At 34.4% G+C, this 15,140-nt stretch overlaps 1 protein-coding gene across 3 annotated transcripts in view; it reads left to right on the forward strand.

Annotated features, from left to right (window-relative positions):
• Positions 1 to 15,140, forward strand: part of SPHKAP (SPHK1 interactor, AKAP domain containing) — a 146,574-nt gene that overhangs the window by 37,384 nt on the left and 94,050 nt on the right. For all 3 annotated transcript variants that reach the window (XM_049768420.1, XM_049768422.1, XM_049768421.1), the window contains one exon: positions 8,668 to 8,773. In XM_049768420.1, coding sequence (XP_049624377.1) covers positions 8,668 to 8,773 — 106 coding nt within the window. The remainder of the gene's footprint in view (positions 1 to 8,667; positions 8,774 to 15,140) is intronic.

Here is a 15,140-nt window from a genome sequence, read left to right on the forward strand (position 1 = left end):
TATATATATATATATATATATACAAAATCACCAATAACATGACTTCTGTAGCAGAGACTTACTCTTATTTTAAGAAGACCACTATTTATTTTTTTTTTGCCTTGGCCTTTTTATTGTAATATTGCCTTGTACATAGTTTATACTTACGATGCATTTAAATCACTTATGTTATAGATACCCCAACTACAGATGAAGGGTCAAGTCCAGTCCACATTCTTTTTCAATGAATATGTATGAGAGACTTGAAAGTTGTTTAAATTAAAAAGTGCCTTTTTTAAATAATAAAATACTATGCACAATTACTATTGAAAATAGGACTTTGTGAGTCATTTGATTGTGTAAACAACTTTCAAATGAAATAGTAATACACATCATATTTTTGTTATTCTTATTTATATGATCAAGTGTTCAACTAAGAAAAAATAGAGGTCTGTTTCTTACTATGCATAAAGCCTTTATTTTATTATGTTTTTATGCTTTTATTTTTTATATTATTTATTTTGATTTCTGTGCCATGCCTGGTGATACTCAGGGGGTTACTCACATTCAGAAATTGCTCCTTGCTTGGGGGACCTTATGGGATGCCAGGGGATAGAACTGAAGTTTGTCCTAGGTTAGGTAGGTTAGGTCCTAGGTAGGGCAATGCCTACCGCTTGTGCCACCTCTCTGGCCACGTATTTTTTTAATTTTTATTATGGTTTTATTTAATGATATGTACAAAGATTTGTTCAAACTTGTCTTCCACATCATCATTGGTCTGAGGACATACACAAATGTATATTTACTTAACACTGAGCAATAATAAGAAATGTTTTTGCCTCACATTAAAATGACGTTTTCACACACAAATTTTTTAGGGCACATGTCCTAATCAACTGAAATTTTACTAGCCCAGTAGTGAGTCAAAAGTTATATATTCACCAGTTCACAGTTGCTTGCTCATTTTTAAATATTGAACTAATATAGACTTTTAATATTTTATGATTTGTATGTTTGATATATTACCAAAATCCTATAGAATTATCAAGCACTGCATGGACCTTTCAGCCACTGCTGAAATGGTGAAAATAATTGTAAGTATGGCTTGATGAGAGAATTTAGCTTTGATGTCTGCAACCTATAAAAGTAAATCATGAATACAAAAGTAAAAAAATAAACAAACAATCTAAAAAATCATAGGAGCCATTTACTTAGATAAAATTAGAGAAGGAGCAAAAGTATTATAGAAGGAAACTGGTACAGTGAACACCTATTTAAAAATACAAAATGAGAGCCTAGAGAAAGAGAGAATACAAAAATTTGCCTTCCATCTCAGCTAACATTGTATCCTAAGGTTCATATCCCAGGCATTACATTTAATATTCTGAATATCTCAGGGGAGACTTCCAAATACTGAATAGGGAGTAACCCTTGAACACCACTGAATATGACTCCACACTCCCCCACCCACACACACACCATAAAAATAACACAGAAGGGATTTTTATCCATGACACTGCAAAGGAAGGAAATAGACAACATATAGAACTGTTCACAAACATAAGAGCAACACGGATAAATGAGGATTTATAGCCAATGGCAATGGCAGAGTGTGTGTATGTGGGTGGGGAGGGAGGCTGAAGAAGTCAATAATTGGAAATTTGCTAAGTAAAGATAACAAATTTGGGAGAATTCCTGTTGAACTGACCAGAAAATTCTTTGCTAAAGCTAGGCTTAATAGGGGCCGGAGAGATAGCACAGCAGTAGGGCATTTGCCTTGCAAGCTGCCGACTCAGGACTAATGATGGTTCAAATCCCGGCATCCCCTATTGTCCCCAGTGCCTGCTAGGAGCGATATTTGAGCGCATAACCAGGAGTAACCCCCTGAGTGCTGCTGGGGGTGGCCCAAAAACCAAACAAACAAACAAAACAAAAAACATCTAGGCTTAATAGATGCTGGGCAGGGCAGAAGTCAAAATACAAATCTTGCTGGAAAAGTTTTAGGTTTTCCTAAAAACTAAAACAAAAAGAAGAGATTTATTAATATTTGAACAAGAATGACATCTTTGTCAATAAGATGATCATAGGATAAAAAGTGCAGGACAGCTACATAGTATATGAGAGAAGATGCTTAATTGGAGTGCAGCTAAATTTGGTTCTACTATTGATGGCCCCCCAGCACTTTGCAAGGATCACTGGAGCACAGAGTTATGGAATAACACCTAGCATTGCCGGGTGTGTCCAGTCCTCTCCACCCAAAGTGGGAGAAACTTAAATAAAAAATGATTTTTTAAGACAATCAGTTTTTGAAGTACTAAGAACTGCTAAGCCTCATATAACAGGTTAACCTCTTTGGCTTAAGAAGATAAGAACATTCACTTGTGTTTATTTGTTTTGAACCATAGGTATAGGACGCCAGGGATAGAACCTAAGTCTGCCCTGGGTCAGCCGTGTGCCAGGTAAAAGTCCTACTGCTGTGCTATCACTCAGGTCTCAAGAAGATATTTTTAAAACTACTCTAAACTCTGGGTGTGATGTTATCATTGAAGAGATTTTAATGAGGACATCTTAGTTCCTTTCTGAAAATCTCTTTTGGTAGAAGGTGAGGTTTTATATTTTTTCTTGTGCTGAGAATAAAGTATTTAATAAACAGTTCAAGAAAAGGACATTAGGACCAAGACCACCAAATAGGATACTGAACACATTCTAGAAAGCATTCTTCAAATGGGAATAAGAGTGCATGTTATCTTTTAAAATCTATTAAAATTCCTTAATTTTACACTGTTTTTACTTGACATTTTAACAACAATACCAGCAGGATCTCTTCTCATTAGAACTATCCTGGGAAATTCTTTAAATTATCTTCACAGATGTGGCTTATCCTACCATCTGCCTCTACTGCTGAAAATTTAACAGTGAATTCAAACATTTTTCTATGTGCATTTCTTTCAGATCAACTTGGATGCTCATACAAGAAAAACTGGCACTAATAAATGTTGATTGAAAACCTATACTATTGCCCATTGTCCTAGGTTCATAGGATACCTGCCCTCTCAATACTTAGAGCCTAATGAGGTATATATACACAACTATACATACCATTTGACAAGTTTTATAATTAGTCATGAATCAGAGTGATGTTGGAACTCCAGACACACACAGATATTTTAAAGCATAGGTGGTATGCTAAAGAAAATTAATTGTCTCCTTGGCAGAAAGAAAGAAAGAAAGAGGAAATTATAAGAGGTAATATAGAAGCATAGGCACAAAAGACATCATCATAATAATCAAAAGAATTATAGGGACTTGAAAGTGTTCCTCAAAGAATATCATGTGTTAAGTTCAAAGGGCAAAAGAAAATGTGTATTTAAGAGGTAAGATAAATGCCTTCAAGCTTTAATGAGTACATGAATCATCTGAGTTTAATGCCAAAATGCAGTTTCTGAGTCATATGTTTTATGTGGAGGGGTGAAGGGAAAGGGAGAAAGGTGGCTTGAGCCTCTGAGTGTCTAACAAGTTTTTCAGATGCCATCAATGCTGCTAGTTCATAGAACAAACTTTGAGCATCATCATAGAGATACTGTGATTTCCAGTAACTGGGGCATTCTCCCAGTTGTGAAGTTTCTTTTTCCTTGGAGTAAATAGTGGAAGATTTCCTAAACCATTTCACTTGCTGATAGCAACCTACTTATTCACACTGCATGACTGCACCCCAGTGCTAACTCAGCACCTCCCTCATACTGGCCACCCTCATACTGGAAGGAATCTCTTCTCTTAGTCCTTTTAAAACAATTCAAAATCTGCTTTTTCACCATCTTTCCCACCTTGATCAACCTCCTTATTGAAACACATTTAGCCATATCAGCAGTCTGAAAAGATAGGTTCAATAAATATTGTCAACACTCATTAAAATAAAAAAAAACAAGTTCTAGGGAAGAGCTTGCAGTCCTATTCATCAATAACAAGTAATAAGGCTTTACTGTATCTTAAAAGCACTTTAATGTCAACTTACCTTGTAGCAGCAAAATTTTTACTCTAACTGCATCATGGACATCTCTGAAAGTAAGAAATTCCACCTCTATACTAAGTCGTGGGACACAATTTAACCATTCTAAAGTCATTCTAGAAATTTACACTTATTCTATGTGATTTAAAAAAGTTGTTTACTATATGATTTATGAGTTAGGCAGCAAAAATTGATTTACAATGTGTTTTTAGCTATGTATTTGTTTTGAACAATGGTGGAGTGGAGTTCAATCACATGTGAGTTTGCGTAATTTTAGTTCCACTGTGTTACCCAATGCTTCATTTGATTCCTATCATAATAATTACGTGCAATTATTTTATAATTAATGCTATACGAGCTTAATATGGAAATCCATGGAATGATTTTGCTGGCAAGCAAAACTTTCGAATTTCCTCTTCACTTTCCTTTAGAATAAAGATCTCACAAAAATTAACAAAATAAAGGGGTCTCACACTAAAGATATGTGTCAGAGCCTTGCCAATTTTTCTTCTATAAGTTAAGCATTCGAAAACTTTTGTGTGTAAAATAATTATGATGGTACCTTATCAACCTGCATTTAAGGAAATACAGAAATTCCCATGGTGGTGCCAAATGTAAATTTTACTGATTATACTTTTATATGTATCCTCGTTGTCCTTTTTATTTTGGGCCTAACCATCTCAGCCCAAGTTGGATGTGATTTTTTTTTTCTTCTGAAACAATCAGCGAATGTCAAACATCTGATTCTACTATATTGTATGCCTAGTTTGTCTTGACTTTATTACTCAGCCTATCTATTTGCATTTCTTTTTTTTAAGTAATTTTTATTGTGACCAGAGTGAATAACAAATTTTTCACAGTAGTATTTAAGGTACATAGTGACAATGAATCAGGGCCATTCCCACCACCAGGGTTGTCCTCCTCCCTCCATTCCTTTTCCCAGTATGTGTCCCATAGCTCCCCTTCCCCCCCCCCGCCCCCCCCCCCCCCCGAGTGCTAGTGGAACTATTCTTGCACATGTCAAAGGACGCCATGTCTTCTGATTTCCTCTTACCATCAGGTGATGTGATAGGACAACCTGCTCTTAGCTCAAGTTGTTGTTTCCTTGTTGTCAGGATATCATATCAGAACTGGCGCAAGTTGGTGCCAGAGCAGTGTTAAAAATTTCCCAGCGGAGTTTTGTTCCTGTTGTTGTTGCAGGAAGCTATATAAGTTCTACTCTGGGATCTGGGGTTGGGGATTGGCCTAACACTGTCCAATCTCATGGAGACTGAGTTATATCCACTTGACACATGTTCAGTGAGGGAAGTGTCCCTGTGTTATAAAAAGTATGGGTTCGTATCCCTAAAAGATAAGATCTTGTTTCTGTGTATGTGGTTTCCCCTTTTTTACTGTGCCTATACAAAAGCGTATGGTGTCATATTGTATTGCTGGTGTTATTGTGGGTAAGAATGACAGGCTCTATGCCCTGCTTTTGACCTGAGCTTTTATCCCAGGCAAAACTTTTTCTTCTCAATTTTCATATAAGGCAGGACCAAAACCACTAAGGATGAAGAAAATATGTGTATATATATAAAATTGAATATATAAATTGTATATATATACACATATATATATACATATAGTATATATATAATTGTATATAAATAAAATTGAATTAAAAAAAAGTAATTGAAGAAAACAAGTGATGGAGAAAGCTACCTTTATATTTGGGAATATAAAACCCTAAGATGCATTATTATAAATATATTAAACATATAAAGCAATATAGGCCTCCCAATTAGGTCTTTTGAGATATTCTTGTGGGGGGGGGAGTAAAATCCAAGGCAGTTTTTATCATTCACTTTGGTCTTGAGTTTGAGACATGATTTGCAGCATTATGGGATCAGGTAGTGTCCTTGAGATGGGGGTCTTTCTGAAGCTGAATCCGGTACATGCAACAGTCCATGTTTTGAGGGGGTTGAGAAGGGCCACATAGCATGTGTCAGCAGGCGTGTTGGTTATAGTTTCTTGCCAGGGCACGAGATGTGGGACTGAGAGAGTGTCTTTTTATTTAGGAGCTGGGTGGAAGTTTGTTGGGGCAGGAAGTCAGTCTTGGTGCCTAATGAGTTAAGAACTGAGGGTATAGAGGGTTAAATAAGGAGGAATAATAGATTGGAATTGAGGGATAAGAGTAGAAGAGATTCTGAAGTCGGGTAAGACGTAATATATAAGATGGATTATATAAACTATAGACATGGATTGTTAACAGTTTAGGTTTGGCAATCAGAGAGAAGACCACTATTTAGAAACTCACGCACACATATAGACCCTTCTATGGCCATAACTGGGGCTATGCGGTGGACCCTCTTATGGGGGGGGGCTTTCTCATTAGTCCTTATTTTCAAAAGCGCAGGGGCTCATCATAACCCGCGCGATAATTATACTTTTTAACCATCATTCACAATGCTCATAATTTTAGATTGTTCCTAGGAAAGAAAATGGAATGCCAAGACCTGGAGGATAATACTCAAATAGATCTCTAAAGTCTATTTGAACTTCTATATTATTCGTCTCCTAGAGAGATATGGAAGATGTTCTAAATCCTAGAATGACCTGGATAGTATTAATTCTCCAGCTCATCAAAATTGCCTAAAGTGGCATAATAAAACAAAGGGTCATAGTTGCACCTACTTTCCAATCTGCTTGCCTGAACTCCTATACACAGAGGTTTAACTGGATTCCACAGACTATTTTAATCATAAAACTTGGATTTTCTTGACACAGGAGGCAGGTTATTACAGACTTAGCTTAGCATTGTCTGTAGTCTTCTTCCACAAGTAAACTATTTGAAACTCACAATAATTACATAATAATTACATATTCAGTGTTCCAGTACAAACTGTGATGACTTGTCATCAAAAAGCATTCATAGTAGCATCTTATTATCTATATTATTATTATAGGCATCTATATCTATGTATTTATCTATCTCTATGTATATCTATAATTAGGATTTGTGGTTAAGTCATGTTTAAATAAAGGTTTAAAACTACATAGACAACCACACTGGGGAAAACTCAGGGCCTGAAAACTAAGAACTTCTATAATATTTTGCGTGGCATTTCCATAGGTAGAATTCACAAACAAGAATCTAAATATTTAATTTGCGAATGAAAATACAGAAGCAGAGTAGATGTGAAGAATAATAACTATGGAGTTATAACTATAATCCACAGACACTTTCCTTTTTTATTTTTTTCTCCTTCCTCCTACTGTAATTTTTCAATCAAGCAAAGATACTACTTGGACATTACCATGTTATATTAAACTTTACTTCAATCAGGATTACATATATTTCCAATAAGGCCATTATTAGGAATATGACTCACACAATTTAGATAAATTTTAATTTAACTGACCTTTTTCATTTTTACATGGGTCTGAGAACTGCTAAATAACCATCTACAGTCACTACAAATTGTCATTCATAATAAATAATGGACATATCACCAGATTACATTAACCACTAAATGAAATCAATGAAAATTACTAACAAGGTTTAAAATTTGAAGGTTACATATTAGTTAAAAATGCAGTGGTTATTTGACAATCCATCTCAGAGAAAAATTTTATATATTGGGTTGCTAATTACATAAAGACGAATAAGACCATAGTTTAAAAATGTAATTTAATGAATGGCACATTTCCTATGAAAGCAACATTAACAAAACAAAAAGTATATATTTGAGATAGCAATGCATTTTATTCAATTTTTATATTTCATAAAATGTATTTCTTATGTTTTAGAGAACTCTCATTTAAATTAGGCTCTAATTATCTCTGCTTATACTATGAAAAATTGATGTAATCATTTTAACTTGTCTAAAGCACTAAAATACGAAAATAATTTCTCACTATATAGAGTCACATGCAATACTAGTTAATGGAAAGAGGCTTACCTAGATATTAAAACCAGAGATATTGTAATAATATTATATCCACAAAGATAACAAGTGACCTAATCATGTTATGACATTTTTTTAGTCACTGGAATTGTTGTGTATGCCTTAGTTTTACACAATACTATATATTAAATACATTTTTAAAAAGAGTTAAATAAAAAATATAGCCTGTGTTTTTCAAATCTAGCATTCATTTCATGGTACCAACTAAAATGACATGAGGAGCCAGCAAGAGTCCATTCAAGTCTCTTGCCTTGAATACAAATGACCTATGTTAAATCCTTGGTAACATAAATGATTTCTTGTTGTCCAGAGTGATATCTGAGCCATAAAGAATTTTGATTATCACCACTACCATGTGTGTCCCCTCAAATAAGGTAAACATGAAATATAAATGAGTATTCCTTTTGTGTTGGTTCTTAGTGGAATTAAACAGCCATTACAAATGTAATTGATATCTCTCTTGCTAAGGAAACATATGAAGACACAAGAAGGCAGGCAGACAAGCATTATGGATGGCACAGTGTCCCAGTTTTATATTCACAACGGAATAATTGATGCCTATGGGTGGCTTTACTAATCAGAAAAGTGAAGTTCACAATGAAGGGGTTGGTCAACAACAGGGCTTTTAAATTCAGTGCAAAGAGTTATTTAACAAATAGCACAGGCTCCTCCCTTTCTGATCATGGAGATGTCTCACTGAAATATCTTCTCTTTTGTGTTTTGGGGCTTAAACAGCACCTTGGAGTCACCACTGATGCAGGAGGCGTTGGCAGCACAGTCAGTGAGCACTACTAACAGCCCTGCAGGCAGCTTGGGGAACTCCATCACAGCCTGTAAAAAGGTAATTTTGGCTAGTCCCCTTCTTTTCGTAATGCTGCTTTGTGATGATTGTTCATACTTCTTCAACACCAAAACACAATACATAGAATGGCTCATACATGATTTCTCTATGCCCATGCCTTTAAAACATAACTAAGAAATTATCAGAAAACTCAAGCCATTATTAAAGGTATGACTTAAGCATATGCCTCAATTTTAGTTTTTCTGTGGTATCTTCTCAAACTTTAATTAGGGAGACAATCTCAAATATCCTTTTACCAAAAAAAAAAATGAACTAAAAAGAAAAAATAGCACAAATTTGAAAAGGTTTTATTTATCATGCTAACATCTTATTCTATAAAAATTCATATGTATTTTTATATTTTAAGGTAACTGTGTGTTAGATGTATTAAAAGTATAGATTAAAGTCTTAGAATATAGATTTCAAATGGATAAATAAAGATGCTTTTAGACACTTGCACATATCCCTGAAGTCAAAAGGTATTTGAACAATGCAAGCTCACCTTACTAACATTTTTCCACCTACTGCAAGTTCAAGTTCAAAATCTTGTAATGAGTATTTCTTTGCTACTTGCTTTGTTGTTGTATTTTTGTGTCTTTGCTTATGTTTTGGGGTTTTTTTTTTTTTTGGTGACCACAAATAACAGTTTGTAGGGACTATTTCTAGCTCTGTGCTCAGAAGTAACTCTTGGTAGTTGAGGGATCAAATACCCTGTCAGGGGGAATTGAAGTTGGCTGCGTGTAACACAAGTGCTTTATCTCCTGTTCTATTTATCCAACCACCACTTTCTTTGTTAATAAAAAAATATACAAAATTCTTACAGAGAATTAATGGCTACCTAATTGTGTGTAGTAATCAATAATGTTAATATAGTTATATGCATAATGGTTGGCTTGTATACATATTATATGTTCAGGTATAAATATATTGTTATATATATTGCATAAACATATACAATGTTCACTGAAAATATTTGTTTGACTTATACCTACACTTAATACTTCTGTTGTCTGAAACTTAGATCTAGAGTGTAAGTGACTCTTTTAACGCAAAAAAAAAACCCCACTTAATTATAAAAGTATTTGTAGATGCATATGGAACACCTGGTTATTCCTAGTACCATGAAGATAACTCAAACTAGCTTATATATAAAGTTGGTCAACTCCTGATAAATCATTTATTTACATTCAACATATATACATTATAAATCTTAAATGCATCTGTAATATATTTGCATGAAATCTATACTATGTACACACATATAATTAATTCATTGATTACTGTTCATTTAAACAACCTTTTTGTTCTCCATATGTATGATTTTTGTGTGGTAAATAAAGTTCTATGCTAGAGGCTATTGATTACAGAAAGTAGAAAATGTAATGTCACAAATTATTTGACTGCATGTATTCATATGCAACTATAAAAATAGTTCAATTGTCCAACTGAGGAAATAAGGACTCTCCAATATGATTCCAGGTGCTCCCAGTGGTGCTCAGTAGACCTAGAGAGACATCCCAGTGAGTTTCTGCCAGTTGGCTCTATAGTGCAACACCAAAGACAAAGGATGAGTGTGGTGTACCCTATAAATGTGTTTTGTTGTCTTTCAAAGTTAATATTTTCAATTGCAAAATGTTTTACTGTGTATTTTAATGTACTTAGCCTGTTTTTAAAATGTATGTTATGCATGTATGCTGAAGTACTTGTGTATAGGAAAAATATAGGAACAGTGAAGTTCCCCCAATATAGTTTAAAAATATAGGAACATGAAAGTTCCGAAATAGTGCTTGGTAAAAAAGCATTAATAGAATTTTAGGTTACAGGTGTAAAGTATATTTTGCAAATGATATGTTTTTGAAAAGGGCTGGTATATTAATTTTCACTTTATTACGTTGGCGCATGAAAATATTTAAAAAAGGGGGAAATGTGGTGTACCCTAAGACCCACCCATTTCTGGGAGGGGTCTTAACCGGATAATAGGTGTGACCCTACCTGCAAGACCTCCCATTCCTGGGAGGGGTCGGGAAAAAGTTAGATAAGCCTGGGACGAAAGGGATTCGGGCCTTTTGCCTTTTTGCCTTTTGCCGTTTCTCTTTTGGCCCGGCTTGGCTTCCTGGCTTTTGGATCTTTGGGCCGCATGGAGCCCAAAGGGAAGATGGCTAACAGGAGATAAGATGCAGGGCTAGCAAAATATAGCTGAATGCTTAAAAGGTTGACATAGGCCACACACCTGTGGTGGCTAGGGCATAAATAAAGATGATTCTTCCTGAAGCCTGCGTGTGAGTAAGTCTTGATTACGCGGATTACCTGGGCCTGAAATTCGCCAGCTGGATGGGGATGAAGCCACGTGGCTGGGGCCTAAGCACAAAGGCCTCCATCCATCGCCATCCAGCCCCATCGTTAATTAATTAATGCAACAGATGAGGTGCTGTTCTGGTACTGGGGTTCAGAAATTATCCATGAATCCCACTCTTATTCTGAGTCCTCTGGGTCACACTTACTAGGCTAATGACTGCACTCCAAGATTGAACCCAACAATTCTCAGGAGACAGTACAGTGTCAGAAATTCAGCTAACTTTAGCAACCTACAGGGCATGAGTCTAAACTGCTGAGCTGTCCCGTCCATCCCATATCTTACATGATCACTAGTCTTTCTTCTCTGATAAAATTCTCATAATGGTGTCAGTACTAGAATTCCTGATTTTAATGCAGGAACTTGAACTACTATGATTTTGAATGATTTAGAGTTAGAAGAACAAAAACTTTTTAAGTCTTATGTAAAGATTATTTAACTCTAGGAGCAAAACAAATATTTTCACCAGATGCTAGTTTAAATTTATTTACACTTTAAATCACTGTTTTTTATTTATTAAAGTTTAACACTTCAAGAAAGATTGAAGTCATGTGTTTAAATTGAACACCCAATTCTATCATTACTAGTTTTGTATACTTGAGCAAATTATATAATGTCTTCATACTTGAATTTGCTCTTTTGAGTTCATAATGTTGTCTACTTGATAGTTTGAGGCAATAATTCAATGAATTAATAGCTATGTTCAGAGAAGTGCCTATCATATTGTTAATCCTCAGAAAAAATGAATTATTTCTAATATTATTTACCAAATTATTTTATCAAATTTATTCTACACCAGAAAATAATTCAGTAAAGCACTAATATCTGAAAACAGTTGTGCTTTATGATCTGTTATATATGACAACCAGTAATATTGGATACTTCATTCACAGAATCTGAAAAATGATATGGGCTACTGACTCAGGGCCAATAGAGATTACTAGGATTTCCTCTGCTTTTTGTAATATATCCTATATTTTAGTCTACAGGACTATGTCCAGGTGAATAATATAAAGGGATGTTAATCATGAGAGCTGAAAACAAATGGAGAATCAAAGATAAAATAATGGGAACAAAACTAAAGGTGATTGCCTGCTGCAAGGAGATGAGAACTAAGGGTACTTGCCTACTGAAAAGAGATAGTTGCATAAGAAAACCAAGGATGTTTTCAGCTTGGTATAATTATAGCTTTTATGCTGGATAATGATTACGTCTGTATGGGCATGCCATTTCCATGTCATTTCTGGAAGGCTGTTTCAAAAGCCATTGCCTTATTATCTAGACTAGTATTCTCAAGGATAGCTGTACTGGGAATGCTGAATTTGGGTCATGTCTAGATTCCAACAATCTATAATGCCAGCTTCAGTTATTTTTCTGGCAAATGGAGGTCAAACTCAATTCTTCTAAAATAAATTCTGTAGGGTCCGGAGATATAGTACAGCTGGTAGGGTGTTTACTAGTGCTCTATCCCTGGCTTTCCTTATGATTCCCCGAGCTTGCCAGGGGCAATTTCTAATAAGTTCAGAGTCATGAGTAATCCCTGAGTGCCAACAGGTGTGTCTTCAAAACCAAAATAAATAAATAAATAATAAAATAAAATAAATAAATTCTGTATAGAGCCCTGTAATAATTCAAAGGCTGGGATTCATACTTTGCCTATGGGAGCCCTAGAATCTATTAGCAGACTGCATGATTCCTTAAGAACCACTAGGGATAGTCTCCAAACATTGAAATTGTGGCCTCAAAATAAACAACAAAAAATTGTTCATATCTACAAGTAAATCTAAAATCAACATCCAAAAATTCTAGACAGATTGAGTAGTGCATAAGTATATATTCAGAAGCATATATATAGCATATATATTAATAATTTAATGCTTCAATATATCATAATTCACTACACAATTACTTCTATTGGAAATATTTGTAGGTTGAACAATATGGAATTGCCATTTCTACACACTCAAAATACTGTTAGTTTCGGGGTAAATAGATCATTTTTTTCCACTTGATCATTTTCCCCACTCTAAAATAATGTGTATGCTAGTGTGGGAGAAGAAATAATTTCTCATGTTAAAATAAAAATAATAAAATTAACATGTAAATAATTAGACAACATGCAATAATATCTGAATATTATGTAGTGTGAAAAATAAAAATTAGGAATATTAAATGTTAATAACACAGTACTTAAGTCTTCAAAAAAAGCAGATCTTAATTAGAACTTCAGAGGATAACTGATATTTGAATGATTTAAGAGAATAAACACATTTAGGAAGGTGCCTACAAGTTTATGCATCATAATTATACCCTTTTGTGCTTTTGCATACTGGAATTCTATACCATCTATTTTCCCCAACAATTTATAGGCAGTGTTTAAGATTCCATATGTTACTTTTCTTCTACCTAGACAGCTCAGTTCTGTGTCTTTTGTTAAGAGTGAACAAATCCTGGAAGGATCAAAAGTGATTTTCTATTTTCTTAACCAAAAAAAAAAAAAATAGGACTCTTAAAACCCAAAATAGCTTATAACATTTTGTGGAATTGAAGATCCTGCTGAACTGTTAGAATTAGGCAGATGATATTTTTGTGCATTCTATAATAAACCCAAACATTAATGGTATTTTGTTTTAGATATGTTTACTCTAGAATGAAAGTGATCCAAAAATGCTTAAATTCTCCCATGAGCATTCACAATTCTCCTTTTTTCCTGGATTATTTGGAGAGGGGCCCACAACTGGCAGTGCTCAGGGTTTACTTATGGCTTTGTACTCAGGAATCACTCCTGAGCATTTCAGGGGACCAAATAGGATGCCAGGGATAAACTTGGATTGTTGATGTGCAAGGCAAATACCTACCCACCATACTACTTTGTGCCCCTTACCTTGATATTTTATCCTGCTCCCTTTCTTGAAGATTCTTTTCTTTTTAAAAGTCTCCATTCAAGAAACTCCCTTCCTATTTTCTATAAAATAATACCTCTTCATATTAGTCTTAAAATCATCCACATTTCTGTTTAGATTTTACTTCATCTTGTCCAGATTTCAGTCCAACCAATTTTGGAACAAGAAGAAAATAAAGGGCTTAGATAAATTTGGATATCTACAATAGGGGCCTTTAACTTACATATCACTGAGAGTCAAGTCCCATATCATTATACTGACAGTTACCAGTATGCAATGTGATAAATATTGAAAGATGCACATAAAGACTCATGATAAAAAATATCCAAGAAGTCTATGCATCCCATAGAAAATTAGTATTTATTTTCATGTATATTAAGTAGCAGTTTTTAGCAGTTATTTTAAGTGAACAATAGGTGTGAAAAATAACACTTTTCATATAAATTGCCAAGGCCTTGAGCATACATTCCAGTATTGCCTGACTCTTCCACATAGTTTCCTTAGTCAAAAGGCCAACTCTGAACTCTCTCCATCTTACATAGCTATACAGAATAATCCAAACTCAGTGATCATCCTTCACACTATTTTTGTATTTCCCTACACATGCAGTTGTATTCTTTATATTTTTTTTCTTTCAATATAAAATAACACTTTCAGAACAGCATCACAGTGTTTGCAAATAGCAATAAATGGTTGTCTTCAGTTGAGTCTCAAGTGTATACTTCATACTTGAACCTCAAACTTCAGATTATATGGAAAAATATCAGCCAAGCATTCTTCAGGCAGCTGTCATCTGCTGAGACGGCAGTGGTAAACACATATGGCTTTATCTTTTTAAATTATCTTCTGCTCTCTTCTATGATTACTGTAACTACATTGAAATACAACAGATTCAAGATGGAAGTAATGGTATAGCACAACAAATGCTGGCACTCAAGTCTTCTAGTTGTGTCTAGCCACATCAGGCTGTATTCTGCCTGAAATTGTATACACGATATATTAAATTCAAAGAAGAGCACTTTTTTATTTATGAAAAATTTTTAAAAAGTCACATCCTATATGAATCACATTGGTTTGAGATAAGTGTTCTATTAATCAGTGTATTTTATAT

This window comes from Suncus etruscus, chromosome 2 (assembly GCF_024139225.1).
Source record: "Suncus etruscus isolate mSunEtr1 chromosome 2, mSunEtr1.pri.cur, whole genome shotgun sequence".
Lineage (NCBI taxonomy): Eukaryota > Metazoa > Chordata > Mammalia > Eulipotyphla > Soricidae > Suncus > Suncus etruscus.